The sequence below is a fragment of the Syngnathoides biaculeatus genome, chromosome 11 (assembly GCF_019802595.1).
Source record: "Syngnathoides biaculeatus isolate LvHL_M chromosome 11, ASM1980259v1, whole genome shotgun sequence".
Classification (NCBI taxonomy): domain Eukaryota; kingdom Metazoa; phylum Chordata; class Actinopteri; order Syngnathiformes; family Syngnathidae; genus Syngnathoides; species Syngnathoides biaculeatus.
Genome location: NC_084650.1, coordinates 9,989,726 through 10,008,693, shown reverse-complemented (window position 1 = coordinate 10,008,693; position 18,968 = coordinate 9,989,726). Strand labels below are relative to the sequence as shown.

The window sequence follows — 18,968 nt, the reverse complement described above, 5'->3', positions numbered from 1 at the left end:
ATGAATTTATTAATTTGAGTGGAGTTAAGTTGTGCGCGTGCCTCCACCCTGAGACTCCATTATGCATTTTTGCTCGCCACGCACTCAACGCCAAAGGTAAATGAAGATAATTTCTTTTTATTCTTTACATCACGTACACTTTGAATGCTTATTTTAAGGTAAATGAACATAATTTTGTGTTATGCTTTAGATTATGTACATTTGAATGCTTGTTTTTGGCGGGGAGGGGGTCAGGGGGCTTGGAATGGATTAGGCTATGTCATGTCATTATACAAGCTACTTATCCTCAATAGGGTTGCGGGAAGCTATCTCAGCAAGCTTCAGGCGAAAGGCAGACTACACCCTGAACTGGTCGCCAGTCAGTCGCAGGGCAGATAGACACCGTCACTGAGCGGGTATCGATCCCACGCTCCCCACAGCAAAGTCGGGCGTGTGTACTACTACAACCATCAGTGGACTGTCGGATTAGGGTCTTTAGATGTAAACCAAACAACCTTCAAATTGAAGCTAATTAAAATGCTGAGTGGCGAGTAACTCTGGGAAACCACGGGGCACAATGAATAAAGAGCAAAAGAGCAAATGTCAAAACCCTTTTTGTCAGGAACCAAATGAAGAGTTTGTTTTCAAAACGAGACATAGGCATTTTTTTCAGATTTACGAAACTCGCGCCAAAATTATCCAGCTCCGAATGGATAATTTTGGCGAGAGTTTCGTCAATCTGAAAAAAATGCCTATGTCTCGTTTTGAAAACAAACTCTTCAAATTTAAAAACTACAAATTCAACTGAGCATCAACAAATAATTATGTAACCTCGATAAAGCAGTATAAGCTATGAAATGGAGAGGAAACGTTGATACATTCGACTCACCAAAGTCGACATCTGAGAGAAGTTTCCGGACATTTGCTCGCCGCTGTGCGGCCCGTCAGCGTCCGTTCCGTCCACACTGACTAAACTTTGACTCACGGCTTGCGTATTCTTCACGTGACTTTTTGCGGTTGCGCAGGCCTCGTAACTGTAGACGTGCGGGAGAGTCCCCGCCGTCCCCAAAGTGTCGGAGTAGCGCGGCGGATAATACGGAATGACGGGGAGGTTGGAGCCGTACGGGACGCGAGACTGTCTCCACCTGTACACTTTGACCGATATGATGAGCAGCAAGCAGACCACGAAGAGGAAGGAGACCACAGCCAAAGCCAAGACCAGGTAAAAAGTCAGCCGCTCGTCCCTCTCCCGCTCGTCCTCGTCGGTCGAACTCTCGACCTCAGCACTTGGGGAAGCCCGTCCGCCAGCGCCACGTTAACCACCACCGTAGCCGAACGAGAGGGCCGCCCGTTGTCCTCCACGACGACGGTCAGTCTTTGTTTGACGGCATCTTTATCGGTCACTCGGCGGACGGTTCGCATTTCTCCATTGTGGAGGCCCACTTCAAACAGCGCCCCCCTGTCGGGGGAAGATTTCTGCTGCACTTTGTAGGAGAGCCAGGCGTTCTGGCCAGAGTCCACGTCCACCGCCACCACTTTCGTCACCAGGTAGCCCGCGTCCGCCGAACGAGGCACCATTTCGGCGTGCGGCCCCGAGCCGCCCGCCTGGACCGGGTACAGGACCTGAGGGGCGTTGTCGTTCTGGTCCCGGATCAGGACGCCCACGCTCACGTTGCTGAAGAGAGGAGGGAGCCTCCGTCCTGCGCTCGCACCACAAAGTCCCAGACGCTTGATTTGCTCGTAGTCCAAGGAGCGCACGGCGCTGACGACGCCAGTTTCGGAATTCAAAGAGACAAAGTTGGAAACGGGACTGCCGCTAATCTGAGTGTCCTCTAAAAATATGATATTCTGGCATTTTGATTCCAATCAGCATCTCGAGCGGTGAGCGCAAAGATGGAAACGCCGGGAGAATTATTCTCGGTGACGTAAGCGGAATAAATGTTTTGATCAAACGAAGGCGCGTTGTCATTGACGTCTGAGATTCTAAGATGTAACTTTGTTGAGCTGGAAAGAGGAGCCGATCCGAGGTCAGCGGCTGTGATTGTGAGGTTATATTCGGAGACAGCTTCCCGATCTAAATATTGATCTGAAATTAAATTGTAATAGTTTGTCAGCGACGTCTCCAGTTTAAAGGGAAGTTTCCCATCCACGGAACATTTTATTTCTCCATTTCTGCCAGAGTCGACATCTCTTATGTTCAGAACTGCAACTGTTGTACCAGGTGGCGAATCCTCGGGCAGAGGACTTGAAAATGACATTATATTGATAACTGGAGCATTGTCATTAACGTCAATAACATCAATTATAACTTTACTGGTCCCAGTAAGCCCACCTTGATCTTTTGCTTCTACTCTCACTTCGTACTTTTTGTTCTTCTCATAATCGATTTGACCTGATACATAAATTGTGCCAGTGTTTTGATCATTTCAAATGTATCTGCAACGCTTCCTTTCATCTGAGACAAACCGTATGTGATGATTCCATTTGGACCACTGTCAGCGTCTGTCGCATTGACTGTAATTACACTTGTTCCTCTCATTGTGTTCTCCACAACAGTCACTTTATATGCTGATTGATTAAATATTGGCTCGTTGTCATTTACATCTAAAACGTTTACTTCTATATCGACAGTAGCGGACCTCTGCGGTGTTCCTCCATCGACTGCGATTAATCTGAAAGTCAAGCGGGGTCGTCTCTCTCTGTCCAAAGGCTTCTCGAGCACCATCTCCACATATTTACTCCCGTCCGGATTTGCATGCTGCTTCAGAATAAAATGATCGTTTGCTGACAAAATGTAATTCTGCAACGCATTTTGCCCCACATCTTGGTCTTCAGCACTCGGCAGGGGGAATTGCACTCCCACGACAGCAGATTCACTTATTTCAAAAACGAGAGCTTTCTCCTTACGAGCAAAGACGGGAGCGTGATCGTTAATGTCCAAAACCTCCACAACGATGCTGTGCAGCTCGATGGGCTTTTCTAAAATGATCTCGAAGCTGAAGCTGCACGGCGTCACATCCCCGCAAAGCTGCTCTCGGTCGATTCTGTCGCTGACGACCAGAAGCCCTTTGTCTGCCTTCAGCTCCGTGTACTGCATGTTTCCTCCCGTCACGATGCGGGCGCGTCCAGAAACGAGTCTCTTCGTGTCCAAAGCGAGGTCTTGGGCCACATTTCCGATCACGGAGCCTTTCTTCATCTCCTCGGGAATAGAATAACGAATCTGACACTTACTACCGCGGTGACCAATCGAAGCAGAAAGACGAGCGTCCCAATTTTCCGTCGCCATCCGGAAAACAACCTCCATGTTGCGCACCAGAAAAGGCGGGGGGCCTCGATTATCCATGACGACAAAAACAAAGACAGCGAAGGGATATTTTGGTCAATGATCCGTTTGCAGCCCGGCACGTCGAAGTTTGCGTGCAAATAATTGTGGAGCGCAGAGCGCCCTTCTCTGTGCTCGCCGCCGACAAAAGGCAGAGGGAGGACGGACTGAGTTACCATGAAGACACCCGCAAAATTATAAGCAGACCAACAGCGTCTCTTAGAGTGCGAAAAGTGGAAGCACGCGCGAGGCACAGCAGACTAAGTGAAGATGCGAGAGAAACGCAGGCCTTCTGAGGTGTGCAAAGACGCTCAAGGGCCAGTACCAAACAGGCCTCTATAAAATTTCGTCGAAATCATGCAGACCTACGCAAACAACGGACACAAAACGTAAATAAAATAAAAGAAGGAAACGTTTTCGGGGTTGGAAATATATATATACTTTTTTGTCAAATGTGACAATTCTGAAGTTGCTTTTAATCTGCAACACGTGTAGTGTTTTCTTCTCATCATTACCATTTTTTTTTTAAATCATTATTAACGTGAAAATCTTGCCTTGGAACATTTTTTAAAAATTTTTCATGAGTCTCCAAAACGATGGTCAGCGACGTTGTAGTCCAAAAGGTGGAGAATCAAGAAAACGATCAACATTTATGCTTGTCAGTTTTCTCAACAGTTGTGTTTTGTTTCCAGTTATGAATTGATGTTCGTGTTTCTTTGTTACTTTTTTTATTTGCCTTTTCTTGAAAATGAGACATGATTTTGATACTCCTGCCTTGTTTCCCTTCAGTTGGATCCTCCACAACCTCCCGTGGTGTTCTCAAACCCCACCGTGACAGACAAATATATTTAATAGTAGTTTTCGTAAACGGCAATATCCAAAATAAATCAAATCGATTTAACGTGAGGCCCCTCTGTGAAATGGAATTTAGAAAGGGCCGCCAGACTTTATGATTTTATTCTGACGTAATATGTTGTAATCTGTGCGTGGTTGCATTGGTCAATTAAATCACAATGATAAAAAACTCCCAGATGATGACAAGTTTGTTTGAGTGGACATGCAGCATGAACTATCAATTGACTTGCATCAAATTACAAAATGAAAAAAAAAAAAAAACGAAAAAAGGTACCAAACAAGCTGAGGCTACATTGCTTGAAACTACAAACTTTGAGAAGCAAGACAAAATTCAAAACGTCTGTCTAGAAAGCAAAATAACATTGAGTGAACATTGAAAACCCCGCAACTCCAGAAGGAATGGACATAAAAAACATTTCCTTTGTCAAACGCATAAAAAACTAAAAGTAAATAGTCAAAAACGATAAAGTTTCTGTCAGTGATGAAGTGCGTTGACAGAGCTAAACAGCCTGACACTTCGTTTCTGTCAATGATGAAGTACGCTGACATCAGAACTCAGAAGCTTGTCACTTCAGCTTTGTAAGAAGGAGCGTCTCTTTCAGACAGACCAAAAACTCTTTGCAGAGTGGAACGACTGGCAAAAGATGTTGGAGGAAAGCTTGAGAAAACCCGGAAAAGCGAAACATGAATGGTGGTTCTTGCAGTGTGAAAAATGGATGCAGATTTGGCTGGCTTGTACACAGGGGTCAAATACATCTTAAATGGTTGTAAATCTAATAATTTAACCGAGCTAGACTCACAAACATAAACAAAAGTGAACCTCGGGGAAATGCTGAGTGGCGAGTAACTCTGGGAAAACAATACCCACAGTGCCAGGTGACAAAACAAATGTCAAGCCTGAATGGGAAGTAAATAAATTCAACAAATACGAAGTCAACTGACCAACTAATATCTTTCCACTCTTGTTCCATTCCGCCTCAAAATCTTTCAACAACAAAAGAAAACGAGTCATACAAATGTGAAAAAACAGTGAAAGCCATCAAATGGAGAGAAAAAGGTGAAACGTTCGACTCACCAAAGTCGACATCTGAGAGAAGTTTCCCGACGTTTGCTCGCCGCCGTGCTGCCCGTCAGCGTCCGCTCCGTCCACACTGACTAAACTTTGACTCACGGCTTGCGTGTTCTTCACGTGACTTTTTGCGGTGGCGCAGGCCTCGTAATTGTAGACGTGCGGGAGAGTCCCCGCCGTCCCCAAAGTGTCAGAGTAACGCGGCGGATAATACGGAATGACGGGGAGGTTGGAGCCGTACGGGACGCGAGACTGTCTCCACCTGTACACTTTGACCGATATGATGAGCAGCAAGCAGACCACGAAGAGGAAGGAGACCACAGCCAAAGCCAAGACCAGGTAAAAAGTCAGCCGCTCGTCGGCCTCCCCGCTCGTCCTCGTCGGTGAACTCCGACCTCAGCACTTGGGGGAAGCCGTCCGCCAGCGCCACGTTAACCACCACTGTAGCCGAACGAGAGGGCTGCCCGTTGTCCTCCACGACGACGGTCAGTCTTTGTTTGACGGCATCTTTATCGGTCACTTGGCGGACGGTTCGCATTTCTCCATTGTGGAGGCCCACTTCAAACAGCGCCCCCCTGTCGGGGGAAGATTTCTGCTGCACTTTGTAGGAGAGCCAGGCGTTCTGGCCAGAGTCCACGTCCACCGCCACCACTTTCGTCACCAGGTAGCCCGCGTCCGCCGAACGAGGCACCATTTCGGCGTGCGGCCCCGAGCCGCCCGTCTGGACCGGGTACAGGACCTGAGGGGCGTTGTCGTTCTGGTCCCGGATCAGGACGCCCACGCTCACGTTGCTGAAGAGAGGAGGGGAGCCTCCGTCCTGCGCTCGCACCACAAAGTCCAGACGCTTGATTTGCTCGTAGTCCAAGGAGCGCACGGCGCTGATAATTCCTTTGGGCGTTGACGGACACAAATTCTGCAACGGGAGTTCCCCCGATCTCGCCCGGCTCCAACATGTAGGAGACACGAGCGTTCTGGTTTTCGTCCGGGTCTTTGGCACTAACTCTCAGCACAGAAGCACCCGGCGAGTTGTTTTCGGCGAGGGTGGCTTGATAAAAGCTGACCGGAAACGCAGGAGCGTTGTCGTTGACGTCCGAAACTTTCAAATGAAAAGTTCTCTTGGTGGAGAGGGGGGGCGAGCCGGCGTCGGACGCAACAACTGTGATGTTGTATTCGGACACACTTTCACGATCGAAATCGGCATCGGTCATCAAGGCGAAATAATTTCTCAAGTTGGACTTCATCCGAAATGGAACGCGGCCTTCGATCACACAGCTCACGTGACCGTTGTTGCCGGAATCCTGGTCCTTCACATTGATGATGCCGATTGTGGTACCGGCTGGGGAGTCTTCTGAAACTGGACTCGTGAAGGACATCACATTGAGGATGGGGGCATTGTCATTCAGATCCAGGACTTCGATTTCCACTTTGGTAGAGTCAGTTAATGCACCTTGATCTTTGGCTTCAACCATAAATTCTATTGTTTTATCATTTTCATAATCAATTTGTTTAATGACAGAAATGCATCCCGTCATCTCATCTATGTGAAACAAATCTACAATCCCTGCATTTAATTTAGAAAATGAGTATGTTACTTTCCCATTTGAACCGCTATCTGCGTCTGTTGCATTCACCGTCAGAACGTGAGTGCCTTTTGGGGAATTTTCAATCACTTTACCTTTATATAAAGTTTGATTGAAAACAGGCACATTATCATTAATGTCTAAAATGTTAATTTCTATATTCACTGTACCTGACTTCTGCGGACTTCCTCCATCCACAGCCACTAATTTAAGTGAAAGTCGAGGCTGTTGTTCCCTGTCCAAGGATTTCTGCAGGACCATTTCTGCATATTTACTTCCTCCGGGACTGACATGTTGCTTTAGGACAAAATTTTCACTCGGTGTCAAAATGTAGCTCTGCAGACCGTTTTTACCCACGTCAGCATCATGTGCATTTTCCAAAACAAAACGGGAGCCGAGTGCAGCAGACTCGCTGATTTCAAACCGCAAATGATTGTTTTTAAAAGTGGGAGCGTTGTCGTTGACGTCCACCACCTCGATGGTGACGGGGTGCAATTCCATGGGGTTTTCCAACAAAATCTCGAAGGTGAAGCTGCACGGCGTCACGTCTCCACACAGCCGTTCTCGGTCGATCCTCTCACGGACAACCAGGAGCCCTTTGTCCGCCCTCAGCTCGGCGTACTGGACGTTCTCCCCGGTGACGATGCGGGCCCGCCCAGAACGGAGTCTTTTCAGATCCAAACCGAGATCTTGGGCCACATTTCCCACCAGCGAGCCTTTTTTCATCTCCTCGGGGATTGAGTAGCGGATTTGGGCCTCGGTCGCATTCAGAAAAAAGCACCAAAAGACAAAGAGGCAGGCCGCACGTCGCCGTCGCAATCCTCCCCGCATTGGATGATTATCTTTAGACTCCATAAGAACTTAAAAATAGTCCAATAAAACGAAGGAAACGAAAAATAAGACAGAAGCAAACCAAGCGCGACCAGATCGGCGTTATTTGAGCTCAACGATTGTCCGTTGTTGACGCGAAGCTCTCTGGTGCCGAATGGCAGCGACAGAGGAGGGAGCTGGACTGCATCAAACAGCATCAACACATCCATTTACCGTGTACCAGCGCCCCTTAGAGGCACATATGCAAAACTGTCCAAGACTGTGAGAATACAAGGTTTAAAATCAGCGGAGGAAAAAAAAAAACGTTTGCGTGCGCCATGTCTTGTTAAATAACTTCATTAAAATAATAAAACAATAACAGACATTTTCCTCGTGAATTGACCAAAAAGTCAAAACAACAAAAATACAGGAATGAAGTGGTGTGTTTAAGACTAATATAAATCATAATTATTGATCTGAAATGTTGAGGATGAGCGCTGGTCACCAAATCCATTGGAAGTTGGCCTTCAGGACCACGGACAGAGACAAAACTGCGCGAGGACCTCACTGCCCAATTTGGGCCAATCTAAACGTTATTTGGAAAAGTAGAATGTACAACTCCTTCTACTTCCACTTTCATGATGAAACATGACAACAGCCTAAATAAAATGATAATACGATGACGCTGCATCTCCATAATGTGCAGTTCCAGCATATTAACATACAGTGGCCCCTCACATCGCAAATCATCAGGAACTCAGAATGTCATGACTGCAACACGTTTTAAAAAAGATGGGACAGGTGGGAAAAAGAAAAGTTGAATAATGCTCATCAAACATCTTTTTGGAACGTCCCAAAGGTGAAAAGGTTATTGGGAACAGTTAGGTGCCACAATTGGCAAGAAAAGGAGCTTCGCTGAATTGCTCAGCCATTCACAAAGATTGGGCGAGGGTCACCTCTTTGTCAACAAGTGGGTTAGAATATAGTCCAATAGTTTAAAGACAATGTTCCTCAAGCTACCATTGCAAGGAATTCAGGAATTTCAGCCTCCACTGTCCATCATATCATCAAAAGTTATCCAAAATCTTGACAAAATTACTGCGTGTAAATGGCAATGCCGAAAACCAACATTAAATGGTCACGAGCTTCGGTTCCTCAGGCAGCACTTCATCAACAACTGATTATGTGAAAAGGATATCACCACATTGGCTCAGGAACACTCCAGAAAACCACTGTCAGTAACCCACCGTAACAATGAAGTAACAATTTGCCGCGACATCTGTAAGTGCGACCTAAAGGTCAACAATGCAAAACCAAGGCCATTTAACAACAACAACAGAGAAACGCCGCCGGCTTCTCTGGGGCCAAGCTTATCGACGGTAAAATGGACTGATGCAATGTGGAAAAGTGTTCTGCAATCTGACGAGTCCACGTTTAAAATTGATTTTGGAAATGTTGGATGTCAAGTCCAATTGGCTAGAGAGGAAAAGGAACATCTGGACAGTTATAGACACAAAGTTCAAAAGCCAGCATCTGTGATGGGATGGGACTGTGTTAGTGCCAATGGCAGGGCTCACTTACACATTCGTGATACCACCATTGATGCTGAAAGGTCCAGAACTTTGTGCAGCAAATGACACGGGTACTCTGGTACCTATTACGAAGTCCTCCGGGGCTCCGTACAAGGAACTTTTTGTTGGACCCTGCATTTTGACTCGCCCCCATCAGGACGACGCTTTTTGGCCAGCAAAGGCTGGTTCGAAAAATTTAAAAAAAGAAACGGCCTCAGAAACGTGCTGCTTGTCGTGACGTGGAAGAAGAGTTTCCTAACCTCATCAGTGACGGATGGTAGGTGGAAGTTTTTGACATGGATGAAATGGGCCTTTTTGGAAGAGGGCGCCTCCTTCTTCAAGGACAGTGTTTATGATCATGATGTGGCAATACTGCAAGTGAGTGAAATTCAAGTTTCAAAGAGCTTCTACAAGCCGTGTTGTGTGTGTGTGTGTGTGTGTGTGTGTGTGTTTGTAACACCTCACAGGTGAGACCTTGCAGTCATGTGTAAAAAGAAAAGTGACATCTTACATGGGCGATGTTGAGAAGCACTTTGGTGATGTCCGAAAACAGAATTCCCATTAAACCGGTAACACAGGCACAGGCACATATTTAGCAGCAAAGTGGTTTGTCAGTGCAGCACGTGGATGCAGCGCGAGAGTGTTGGCCTCACAGTTCTGAGGACTTGGGTTTGAATCTCAGCCACACCTGTGTGGTGTTTGCATGTTCTCCCCGTGCCTGCATGGCTTTTCGCCGGGCAATCCGGTTTCCTCCCACGTCCCAAAAATGTGCATTAATTGACAACTCCAAATTGCCCATAGGTGTGATTATTAATGCGACTTATCTGTCCCTGCCCTGCGATTGGCTGGCAACCTATTCAGGCTGTGCTTCAGTTTTCTTTATTATATTTCGATAATTTTGTCAATGCAGTGAAAAAACCATCAGTAATTCAAGTTAAACTAAGAAAACCATCGTCAAGCAGAATGGAAAGTTTGACCCACAAAATGGCGCCGGTTCAAAAGATCAGGTGACATTTTTGGGGTTAATAATAGGACGTATAGGTGGACGATTTGCAGATGATTGGATACTGTTTTTACATATGATGACCACAATGTTCCAAGTTCATTGAAATTGGGGTTGTAAATCGAAAACTGGCTGGTGAGAAAAAAAGCTGATGACAAGGCTTGCTTGCAAGTAAGCATATTTGCAAACTGTGAAGTCAATTGAGCACTGAGAAACAATTTTACGACAAGGAAGTATTTGTAGAACATTAAAACATTAACCATTCAGCAACAAAGCAAAATAACTTATAAAACCACAAAAAGCAGTGAAAACCGTTAAATGGAAAGGAAACTGTGAAAGATTCGACTCACCAAAGTCGACATCTGAGAGAAGTTTCCCGACATTTGCTCGCCGCCGTGCGGCCCGTCAGCGTCCGCTCCGTCCACACTGACTAAACTTTGACTCACGGCTTGCGTGTTCTTCACGTGACTTTTTGCGGTGGCGCAGGCCTCGTAATTGTAGACGTGCGGGAGAGTCCCCGCCGTCCCCAAAGTGTCGGAGTAACGCGGCGGATAATACGGAATGACGGGGAGGTTGGAGCCGTACAGGTCCCGAGACTGTCTCCACCTGTACACTCTGACCGATATGATGAGCAGCAAGCAGACCACGAAGAGGAAGGAGACCACAGCCAAAGCCAAGACCAGGTAAAAAGTCAGCCGCTCGTCGGCCTCCCGCTCGTCCTCGTCGGCGAACTCCGACCTCAGCACTTGGGGGAAGCCGTCCGCCAGCGCCACGTTAACCACCACCGTAGCCGAACGAGAGGGCTGCCCGTTGTCCTCCACTACGACGGTCAGTCTTTGTTTGACGGCATCTTTATCGGTCACTTGGCGGACGGTTCGCATTTCTCCATTGTGGAGGCCCACTTCAAACAGCGCCCCCCTGTCGGGGGAAGATTTCTGCTGCACTTTGTAGGAGAGCCAGGCGTTCTGGCCAGAGTCCACGTCCACCGCCACCACTTTCGTCACCAGGTAGCCCGCGTCCGCCGAACGAGGCACCATTTCGGCGTGCGGCCCCGAGCCGCCCGTCTGGACCGGGTACAGGACCTGAGGGGCGTTGTCGTTCTGGTCCCGGATCAGGACGCCCACGCTCACGTTGCTGAAGAGAGGAGGGGAGCCTCCGTCCTGCGCTCGCACCACAAAGTCCAGACGCTTGATTTGCTCGTAGTCCAAGGAGCGCACGGCGCTGATAATTCCACTTTGGGCGTTGACGGACACAAATTCTGCAACGGGAGTTCCCCCGATCTCGCCCGGCTCCAACATGTAGGAGACACGAGCGTTCTGGTTTTCGTCCGGGTCTTTGGCACTCACTCTCAGCACAGAAGCACCAGGCGAGTTGTTTTCGGCGAGGGTGGCTTGATAAAAGCTGACTGGAAACGCAGGTGCATTGTCGTTGATGTCCGAAACTTTCAAATGAAAAGTTCTCTTGGTGGAGAGGGGGGGCGAGCCGGCGTCAGACGCAACAACTGTGATGTTGTATTCGGACACACTTTCACGATCGAAATCGGCATCAGTCATTAAGGTGAAATAATTTCTCAAGCTGGACTTCATCCGAAATGGAACGCGGCCTTCAATTGTGCAGGTCACGTGACCGTTGTCGCCCGAATCCTGGTCCTTTACATTAATGATGCCAATTGTGGTACCGGCTGGGGAGTCTTCTGAAACTGGACTCGTGAAGGACATCACATTGAGGACGGGGGCATTGTCATTCAGATCCACGACTTCAATTTCCACCTTGCTGGAGTCTGTTAATGCACCTTGATCTTTGGCTTCAACCATGAACTCGATTGTTTTGTCTTTTTCATAATCGATTTGGTTCACAACAGATATGCATCCTGTCTTCTCGTCTATGTCAAAAATATCTGCTATCTCTGCATTTAACTTTGAAAAAGAATATGTTACCTGACCATTTGATCCGCTATCTGCATCAGTTGCATTCACAATCAGAACAGGAGTACCTTTTGCTGCATTTTCTATCACCTTAGCTTTATACAACGTTTGATTAAAGGCAGGAACATTGTCATTTATATCCTGAATGTCAATATCTATATTTACTGTACCTGACTTTTGTGGACTTCCACCGTCCACAGCCACTAATTTTAAAGCAAGTCGCGGCTGTTCTTCCCTGTCTAAAGCTTTCTGCAGGACCATTTCCGCATATTTTCTGCCTCCGGGACTGACGTGTTGCTTTAACACAAAATTATCACTCGGTGTCAAAATGTAACTCTGCACGCCATTTGTTCCCACATCAGCATCATACGCACTCTCCAAAACAAAACGGGAGCCAAGTGCAGCCAATTCACTGATTTCAAACCGCAAATGATTATTTTTAAAAGTGGGAGCGTTGTCGTTGACGTCCACCACCTCGATGGTGACGGGGTGCAATTCCATGGGGTTTTCCAACAAAATCTCGAAGGTGAAGCTGCACGGCGTCACGTCTCCACACAGCCGTTCTCGGTCGATCCTCTCACGGACAACCAGGAGCCCTTTGTCCGCCCTCAGCTCGGCGTACTGGACGTTCTCCCCGGTGACGATGCGGGCCCGCCCAGAACGGAGTCTTTTCAGATCCAAACCGAGATCTTGGGCCACGTTTCCCACCAGCGAGCCTTTTTTCATCTCCTCGGGGATTGAGTAGCGGATATGGGCCTCGGTCGCATTCAGAAAAAAGCACCCAAAGACAAAGAGGCAGGCCGCACGTCGCCGTCGCAATCCTCCTCGGATTGAAATGTTTTTTTTAGACTCCATAAGAACTTAAAAATAGTCTAATAAAACGAAGGAAACGAAAAAAATCAGACAGAAGCAAACTAGGCGCGATTAGATCGGCGTTATTTGAGCTCAACTCTCTGGTGCCGAATGGCAGCGACAGAGGAGGGAGCTGGACTGCCTCACACAGCACCAACACATCCATTTACCGTGTCACAGCGCCCCTTAGAGGCACATATGGAAAACTGTCCAAGACTGTGAGACTACAAAGTTTAAATAAGCGGAAAAATATACGTTTGAATGAGTTGTGTCCGGTGAAATAACTGCAGTAAAAATAATAAAACATTAACAAAGACATTTTTCATAGTTAAGGTTGTCACTTGAACGAAAATTCAAGCAACACAGTTACTGGAAGGAAGTTATGCGAGTAAGAGTAGTACAAATCATGATTATTGATTTGAATTCTGCAGGATGAGCGCTGTAGACCAAATCCATTGGAAGTTGGCCTTCAGTACCACGGACAGAGGAAAAAACTGCACGAGGACCTCACTCCTCACTTTGGGCCAAACTCAACATCCATGCAGCCATTCGCCGAGCCGCTGATCCTCACAAGGGCCGAGGGAGTGCTGGAGCATGTTTACGACATTTTCAGGAGAAAAGCAATACCCAGAACTGGTCGACAGTCAAGTCACATGGCACATACCGACAGTATCACTGAGTGGGAGTTGAACCCATGCTATCTGCAAAGTGAGGCAAGATTACCACCACACTAGGGTTGCTCAATGTGGTGATCGCGAGGCAGTTTTGGTCGATCACATGACAGCGTGCCAAAAAAAAAAAAAAAAAAAAAAAAAGAGAAGCCTATCACAACTTGCCCCCATTTCCCCATCGCTTGATCTCGAGATGCTGGCTGCTTGAAAAGTATATCATGGGGTAAAAAAATGTCGAGGCACCCCTGCGCTGTAGGATCAGGACCCAAGCTAAACTTCATTTGTAAAAGTAAAGTGACCGCCTCCTTCTACTTCCTCTTTTCATTACATAACACGATAACAACCAAATAAATAAATGAAGCTCATCTGATGAGGCTGCAGCTGTACAATGTCGAGTTCCAGAATAGTGACACAGTGGAACGTCGATTTAAGAGACGATTATGGGCAGAGGGTCGTCTTTTACAGCCGACCGCCTGTTTTAGTCAAACTTTTTTAAAGACCATTTGCACCCATATAAGTGTACAGTCCAAAAGTAGTGCTTTTTACTTTTTCTGGCCTAAAATATCCAGTGGGATACATTTTTGGGGGAAATAAATGTTTCTGAAAAACTTAAAATGTTGGAAAAGTTTTTCATCCAAACTTATTACATTGATGTGCTTGATGTAGTGCTGACACACTCATTTCAGTCAACTCACTTTCATGACTCGTGACAAATTAGCACGCTTCCGAGTTGAAAATGTGACACTGACCAATAGTTGAAAAAAAAAAAAAAAATACCGTTCCAAAAACAGTACATTCGAGACTCCAAGGAACGGTGTGTCTTCTTCTTCTTCTTTGTGCTCTCTCTCCACAAAGCTCAATGCGACACTTGATAAAACATTTACCATCATGGCCGCCACATCAATACATGGACGTTGCCACATTCAACATGGCCGCCGCATAGGCTTTCCAGGTACGCTTGTTGGTTAAATCTAGTCAGAATATATATCTTTAAAACGAAAATTGGTGCATCCTTGCCGGTAGGAGTGATTGTGAGAGTGGTTGGCTGTTTGTCTTGATGTGCCCTGCGATTGGCGGACAACCAGTTCAGGGTGTACCCCACGTCCTGCCCGTTGACGGTCGGGATAGGTCTCCAGCACTTCCCGTGACCTTTGTGAAGATAAGCAGCAAGGAAAATGGATGGATGGATGGTCCATGTTTGGGATGGTGATATCGTGGGGTGTGTCCTGCATAGCAATTGAGTGAATGCTAATAATTGGAACGTTGCTGGAAAGCTTCTGGAAACCAAGAAAAAGCAGTTTGTGTCCTCACCGTGTGAGTATTTCACTCCCCGGTTTCTTTCACTTCTTGTCCGTTCATTGTTTGTGCATATCTGTGTCAGGCAGTTTACTCAACAGTCATGTTTTGTTTCCAGTTATAGCTTGATGTTCGTGTTTCTTTGTTACTTTGTTTATTTGCCTTTTCTTGTTAATGAACCACGATTTTGATACTCCTGCCTTGGTTCCTCCATGACTTCCCTCGGTGTTCTCAACCCCCACCGTGAAAGACACTCAAATATATTTAATGGTAGTTTTCGCAAACGGCCCCACTTTGAAATGTAATTTTGGATGGGCCGCCAGACTTTATTATTTGATTCTGACGAAATATGTTGTGTGCGTGGTCGCATTGGTCAATTGAATTCTAGTGATAAAAACTCCCAGATGATGACAAGTCTGTCCGAGTGGACATGCAGCATGAACTCTCAATTGACTTGCATCAAATTACAAAATGAAAAAAAAAAAAAACGAAAAAAGGTACCAAACAAGCTGAGGCTACATTGCTTGAAACTACAAACTTTGAGAAGCAAGACAAAATTCAAAACGTCTGTCTAGAAGGCAAAATAACATTGAGTGAACATTGAAAACCCGCAACTCCAGAAGGAATGGACATAAAAAACATTTCCTTTGTCAAACGCATAAAAAACTAATAGTAAATAGTCAAAAACGACAAAGTTTCTGTCAGTGATGAAGTGCGTTGACAGAGCTAAACAGCCTGACACTTCGTTTCTGTCAATGATGAAGTACGCTGACATCAGAACTCAGAAGCTTGTCACTTCAGCTTTGTAAGAAGGAGCGTCTCTTTCAGACAGAGCAAAAACTCTTTGCAGAGTGGAACGACTGGCAAAAGATGTTGGAGGAAAACTTGAGAAAACCCGGAAAAGCGAAACATGAATGGTGGTTCTTGCAGTGTGAAAAATGGATGCAGATTTGGCTGGCTAGTACACAGGGGTCAAATACATCTTAAATGGTTGTAAATCTAATAATTTAACCGAGCTAGACTCACAAACATAAACAAAAGTGAACCTCGGGGAAATGCTGAGTGGCGAGTAACTCTGGGAAAACAATACCCACAGTCCCAGGTGACAAAACAAATGTCAAGCCTGAATGGGAAGTAAATAAATTCAACAAATACGAAGTCAACTGACCAACTAATATCTTTCCACTCTTGTTCCATTCCGCCTCAAAATCTTTCAACAACAAAAGAAAACGAGTCATACAAATGTGAAAAAACAGTGAAAGCCATCAAATGGAGAGAAAAAGGTGAAACGTTCGACTCACCAAAGTCGACATCTGAGAGAAGTTTCCCGACGTTTGCTCGCCGCCGTGCGGCCCGTCAGCGTCCGCTCCGTCCACACTGACTAAACTTTGACTCACGGCTTGCGTATTCGTCACGTGACTTTTTGCGGTGGCGCAGGCCTCGTAATTGTAGACGTGCGGGAGAGTCCCCGCCGTCCCCAAAGTGTCGGAGTAACGCGGCGGATAATACGGAATGACGGGGAGGTTGGAGCCGTACAGGACGCGAGACTGTCTCCACCTGTACACTTTGACCGATATGATGAGCAGCAAGCAGACCACGAAGAGGAAGGAGACCACAGCCAAAGCCAAGACCAGGTAAAAAGTCAGCCGCTCGTCGGCCTCCCGCTCGTCCTCGTCGGTGAACTCCGACCTCAGCACTTGGGGGAAGCCGTCCGCCAGCGCCACGTTAACCACCACCGTAGCCGAACGAGAGGGCTGCCCGTTGTCCTCCACGACGACGGTCAGTCTTTGTTTGACGGCATCTTTATCGGTCACTTGGCGGACGGTTCGCATTTCTCCATTGTGGAGGCCCACTTCAAACAGCGCCCCCCTGTCGGGGGAAGATTTCTGCTGCACTTTGTAGGAGAGCCAGGCGTTCTGGCCAGAGTCCACGTCCACCGCCACCACTTTCGTCACCAGGTAGCCCGCGTCCGCCGAACGAGGCACCATTTCGGCGTGCGGCCCCGAGCCGCCCGTCTGGACCGGGTACAGCACCTGAGGGGCGTTGTCGTTCTGGTCCCGGATCAGGACGCGGACGGCGGCCGCCGAGCTCAGCGGAGGGGATCCGGAGTCGCGGGCGCTCACGTTGAAGCGGAAGGACTGGATTTGCTCGTAATCGAAGGATCGGAGCGCCCGGACCACGCCGCTCTCCGGATGGACGGAGACCAAAGAAGACACGGCTACTCCGTGAACTTCTTCCTCCTCCAGGAAGTAAGAAACTCGAGCGTTCTGGCCCCAGTCTGCGTCTCTGGCTTTCAGCGTGACTACGGAGAGACCCGCTGCGTTGTTTTCCGCAACGTGGGCCTCGTACGAGCTCCTCTCAAAGACGGGCGGGTTGTCGTTGACGTCCGAGATGTGCAAGTTGAGAGTGACGCTGCTGGAGAGGGAGGCCGCGCCCTCGTCGCTGCACGTCACGCTGATGTTGTACTCGCTCGACCGCTCTCGGTCTAAGTCACCGTCTGTCATTAAAGTGTAGTAATTATGTTTTGAATTTTTTAAAATAAATGGGATGTTTTCACTGATAAAACAATTTACATTTCCATTTTCTTCTGAATCTAAATCTTCTATATTGATCATTGTCACAACAGTATTGATTTCAGCATCCTCTGATATCACATTTGATTTGGACATAATATTAATTATGGGTGTGTTGTCATTGATATCTTGTACATCGATCATCAGCTTAGAAGAATCTGTGAGTCCCCCATCATCACTTGCAAGTAAATTTAATTGAAAATGTCTCAACTTTTCAAAATCTACATTTCCAATCAGTGATATTTCGCCATTCTCTTGATTGATTTGAAACAGGTTTTTCAAATTTCCCACCATATTTTGAATCGAATATGAAATTTTTGCATTGGAGCCGGAGTCAGCGTCCGACGCCGACACGGTTGCCACGATCGTCCCCGCAGCTGAGTTCTCAGTCACGGTTGCTTTGTAAGTGTGCTGCGTAAACACGGGGGCATTATCATTCGCGTCTAACACTGTGATGAGAATCAACATCGTTCCCGACATGCGCGGCTCTCCTCCATCTCCAGCCGTCAACACCAGCGACATCTGCTCCTCTTTCTCTCGGTCTAAAGGCTTTTGTAAAACCATCTCCACGTTTTGATTTCCATCCGCGTTATTTTGTAGCTTCAGAGCAAAGTGATCCGATGGTTTTAATTCGTAATTATGAACGCCGTTCACCCCAACATCCAGATCCACTGCCCTTTCGAGAAGAAATTTTGCACCGATGGTCGCAGACTCGCTTATTTTAAATGTCATCTCGTTTTTTTCAAAGATTGGTGCATTGTCATTCATATCTGCAATCTGCACAGTGACGCTGTAAAATTCCATCGGACTCTCCAGAATAATTTCCAAATGCAGCGCACAAAGCTCGGCGTGCGCGCAAAGAGCCTCTCTGTCGATCCTCTCCCTGACGAGGAGGAGTCCTTTCTCTCGGCTCAGCTCGATGTATTCTTCATTGTTCCTGGAATAGATCTCGGCTTTGCCCGAAATCAGCCGTCGCGTTTCCAGGCCTAAATCTTGCGCGATGTTGCCCACCAACGAGCCTCTGCTCATTTCCTCGGGAATGGAATAGCTGGCCTGGCCGTAGGCCGCGTCGAGGGCCAACAGAGACACAAACATCGCCACTTGCGCCTTCATTGTTCCGTCCAATCCTCCCCGGGTTTGCTCCGCTCTGCTTCTATTCCACAGAAAAAGCGCCTCCTCGCTCGCACTTAACTGTCGCATACAATCCACTCCCAATTGCAGCCAAACCGCCGAAGGTGCAAATATTTGGCCAATATCACGAATCGGACGGACCAGCACGTCGAGTGATCCGTTGTGCTCCCGTCGCGTTCTCTCTGTGTTGTGTCGACGTTCCGCGGGAGGCGCAGCGCCAATCCCGCGGCCGCTCGTCAAATTTCTGGTCAACAGCGTCCCCAAGAGTCCATTTGGTGACAGTGCAGCCTTGGAACAAGGACTTTACTTTTCCACCACCACATTTCAGACA

At 47.2% G+C, this 18,968-nt stretch overlaps 2 protein-coding genes and 2 pseudogenes across 2 annotated transcripts; all 4 read right to left on the bottom strand.

Annotated features, from left to right (window-relative positions):
- Window positions 1-829: 829 nt before the first annotated feature.
- On the bottom strand, window positions 830-3,322 carry LOC133509001 (protocadherin beta-16-like; annotated as a pseudogene).
- A 757-nt stretch (window positions 3,323-4,079) lies between these two features.
- On the bottom strand, window positions 4,080-7,752 carry LOC133509080 (protocadherin beta-16-like; annotated as a pseudogene).
- A 2,297-nt stretch (window positions 7,753-10,049) lies between these two features.
- On the bottom strand, window positions 10,050-13,118 carry LOC133508577 (protocadherin beta-11-like). Its single transcript, XM_061834782.1, has one exon. It carries the CDS (start codon window positions 12,967-12,969, stop codon window positions 10,504-10,506), a length of 2,466 nt encoding a protein of 821 aa, XP_061690766.1. The 5' UTR covers window positions 12,970-13,118; the 3' UTR covers window positions 10,050-10,503.
- A 2,832-nt stretch (window positions 13,119-15,950) lies between these two features.
- LOC133508627 (protocadherin beta-16-like) lies at window positions 15,951-18,810 on the bottom strand. The gene has a single exon (XM_061834863.1). It carries the CDS (start codon window positions 18,704-18,706, stop codon window positions 16,199-16,201), a length of 2,508 nt encoding a protein of 835 aa, XP_061690847.1. The 5' UTR covers window positions 18,707-18,810; the 3' UTR covers window positions 15,951-16,198.
- Window positions 18,811-18,968: the final 158 nt, after the last annotated feature.

Bases quoted from the DNA above. Each gene is read 5' to 3' on its own strand.
- LOC133508577 (XM_061834782.1), bottom strand. From the start codon at position 12,969: ATGGAGTCTAAAAAAAACATTTCAATCCGAGGAGGATTGCGACGGCGA.
- LOC133508627 (XM_061834863.1), bottom strand. From the start codon at position 18,706: ATGCGACAGTTAAGTGCGAGCGAGGAGGCGCTTTTTCTGTGGAATAGA.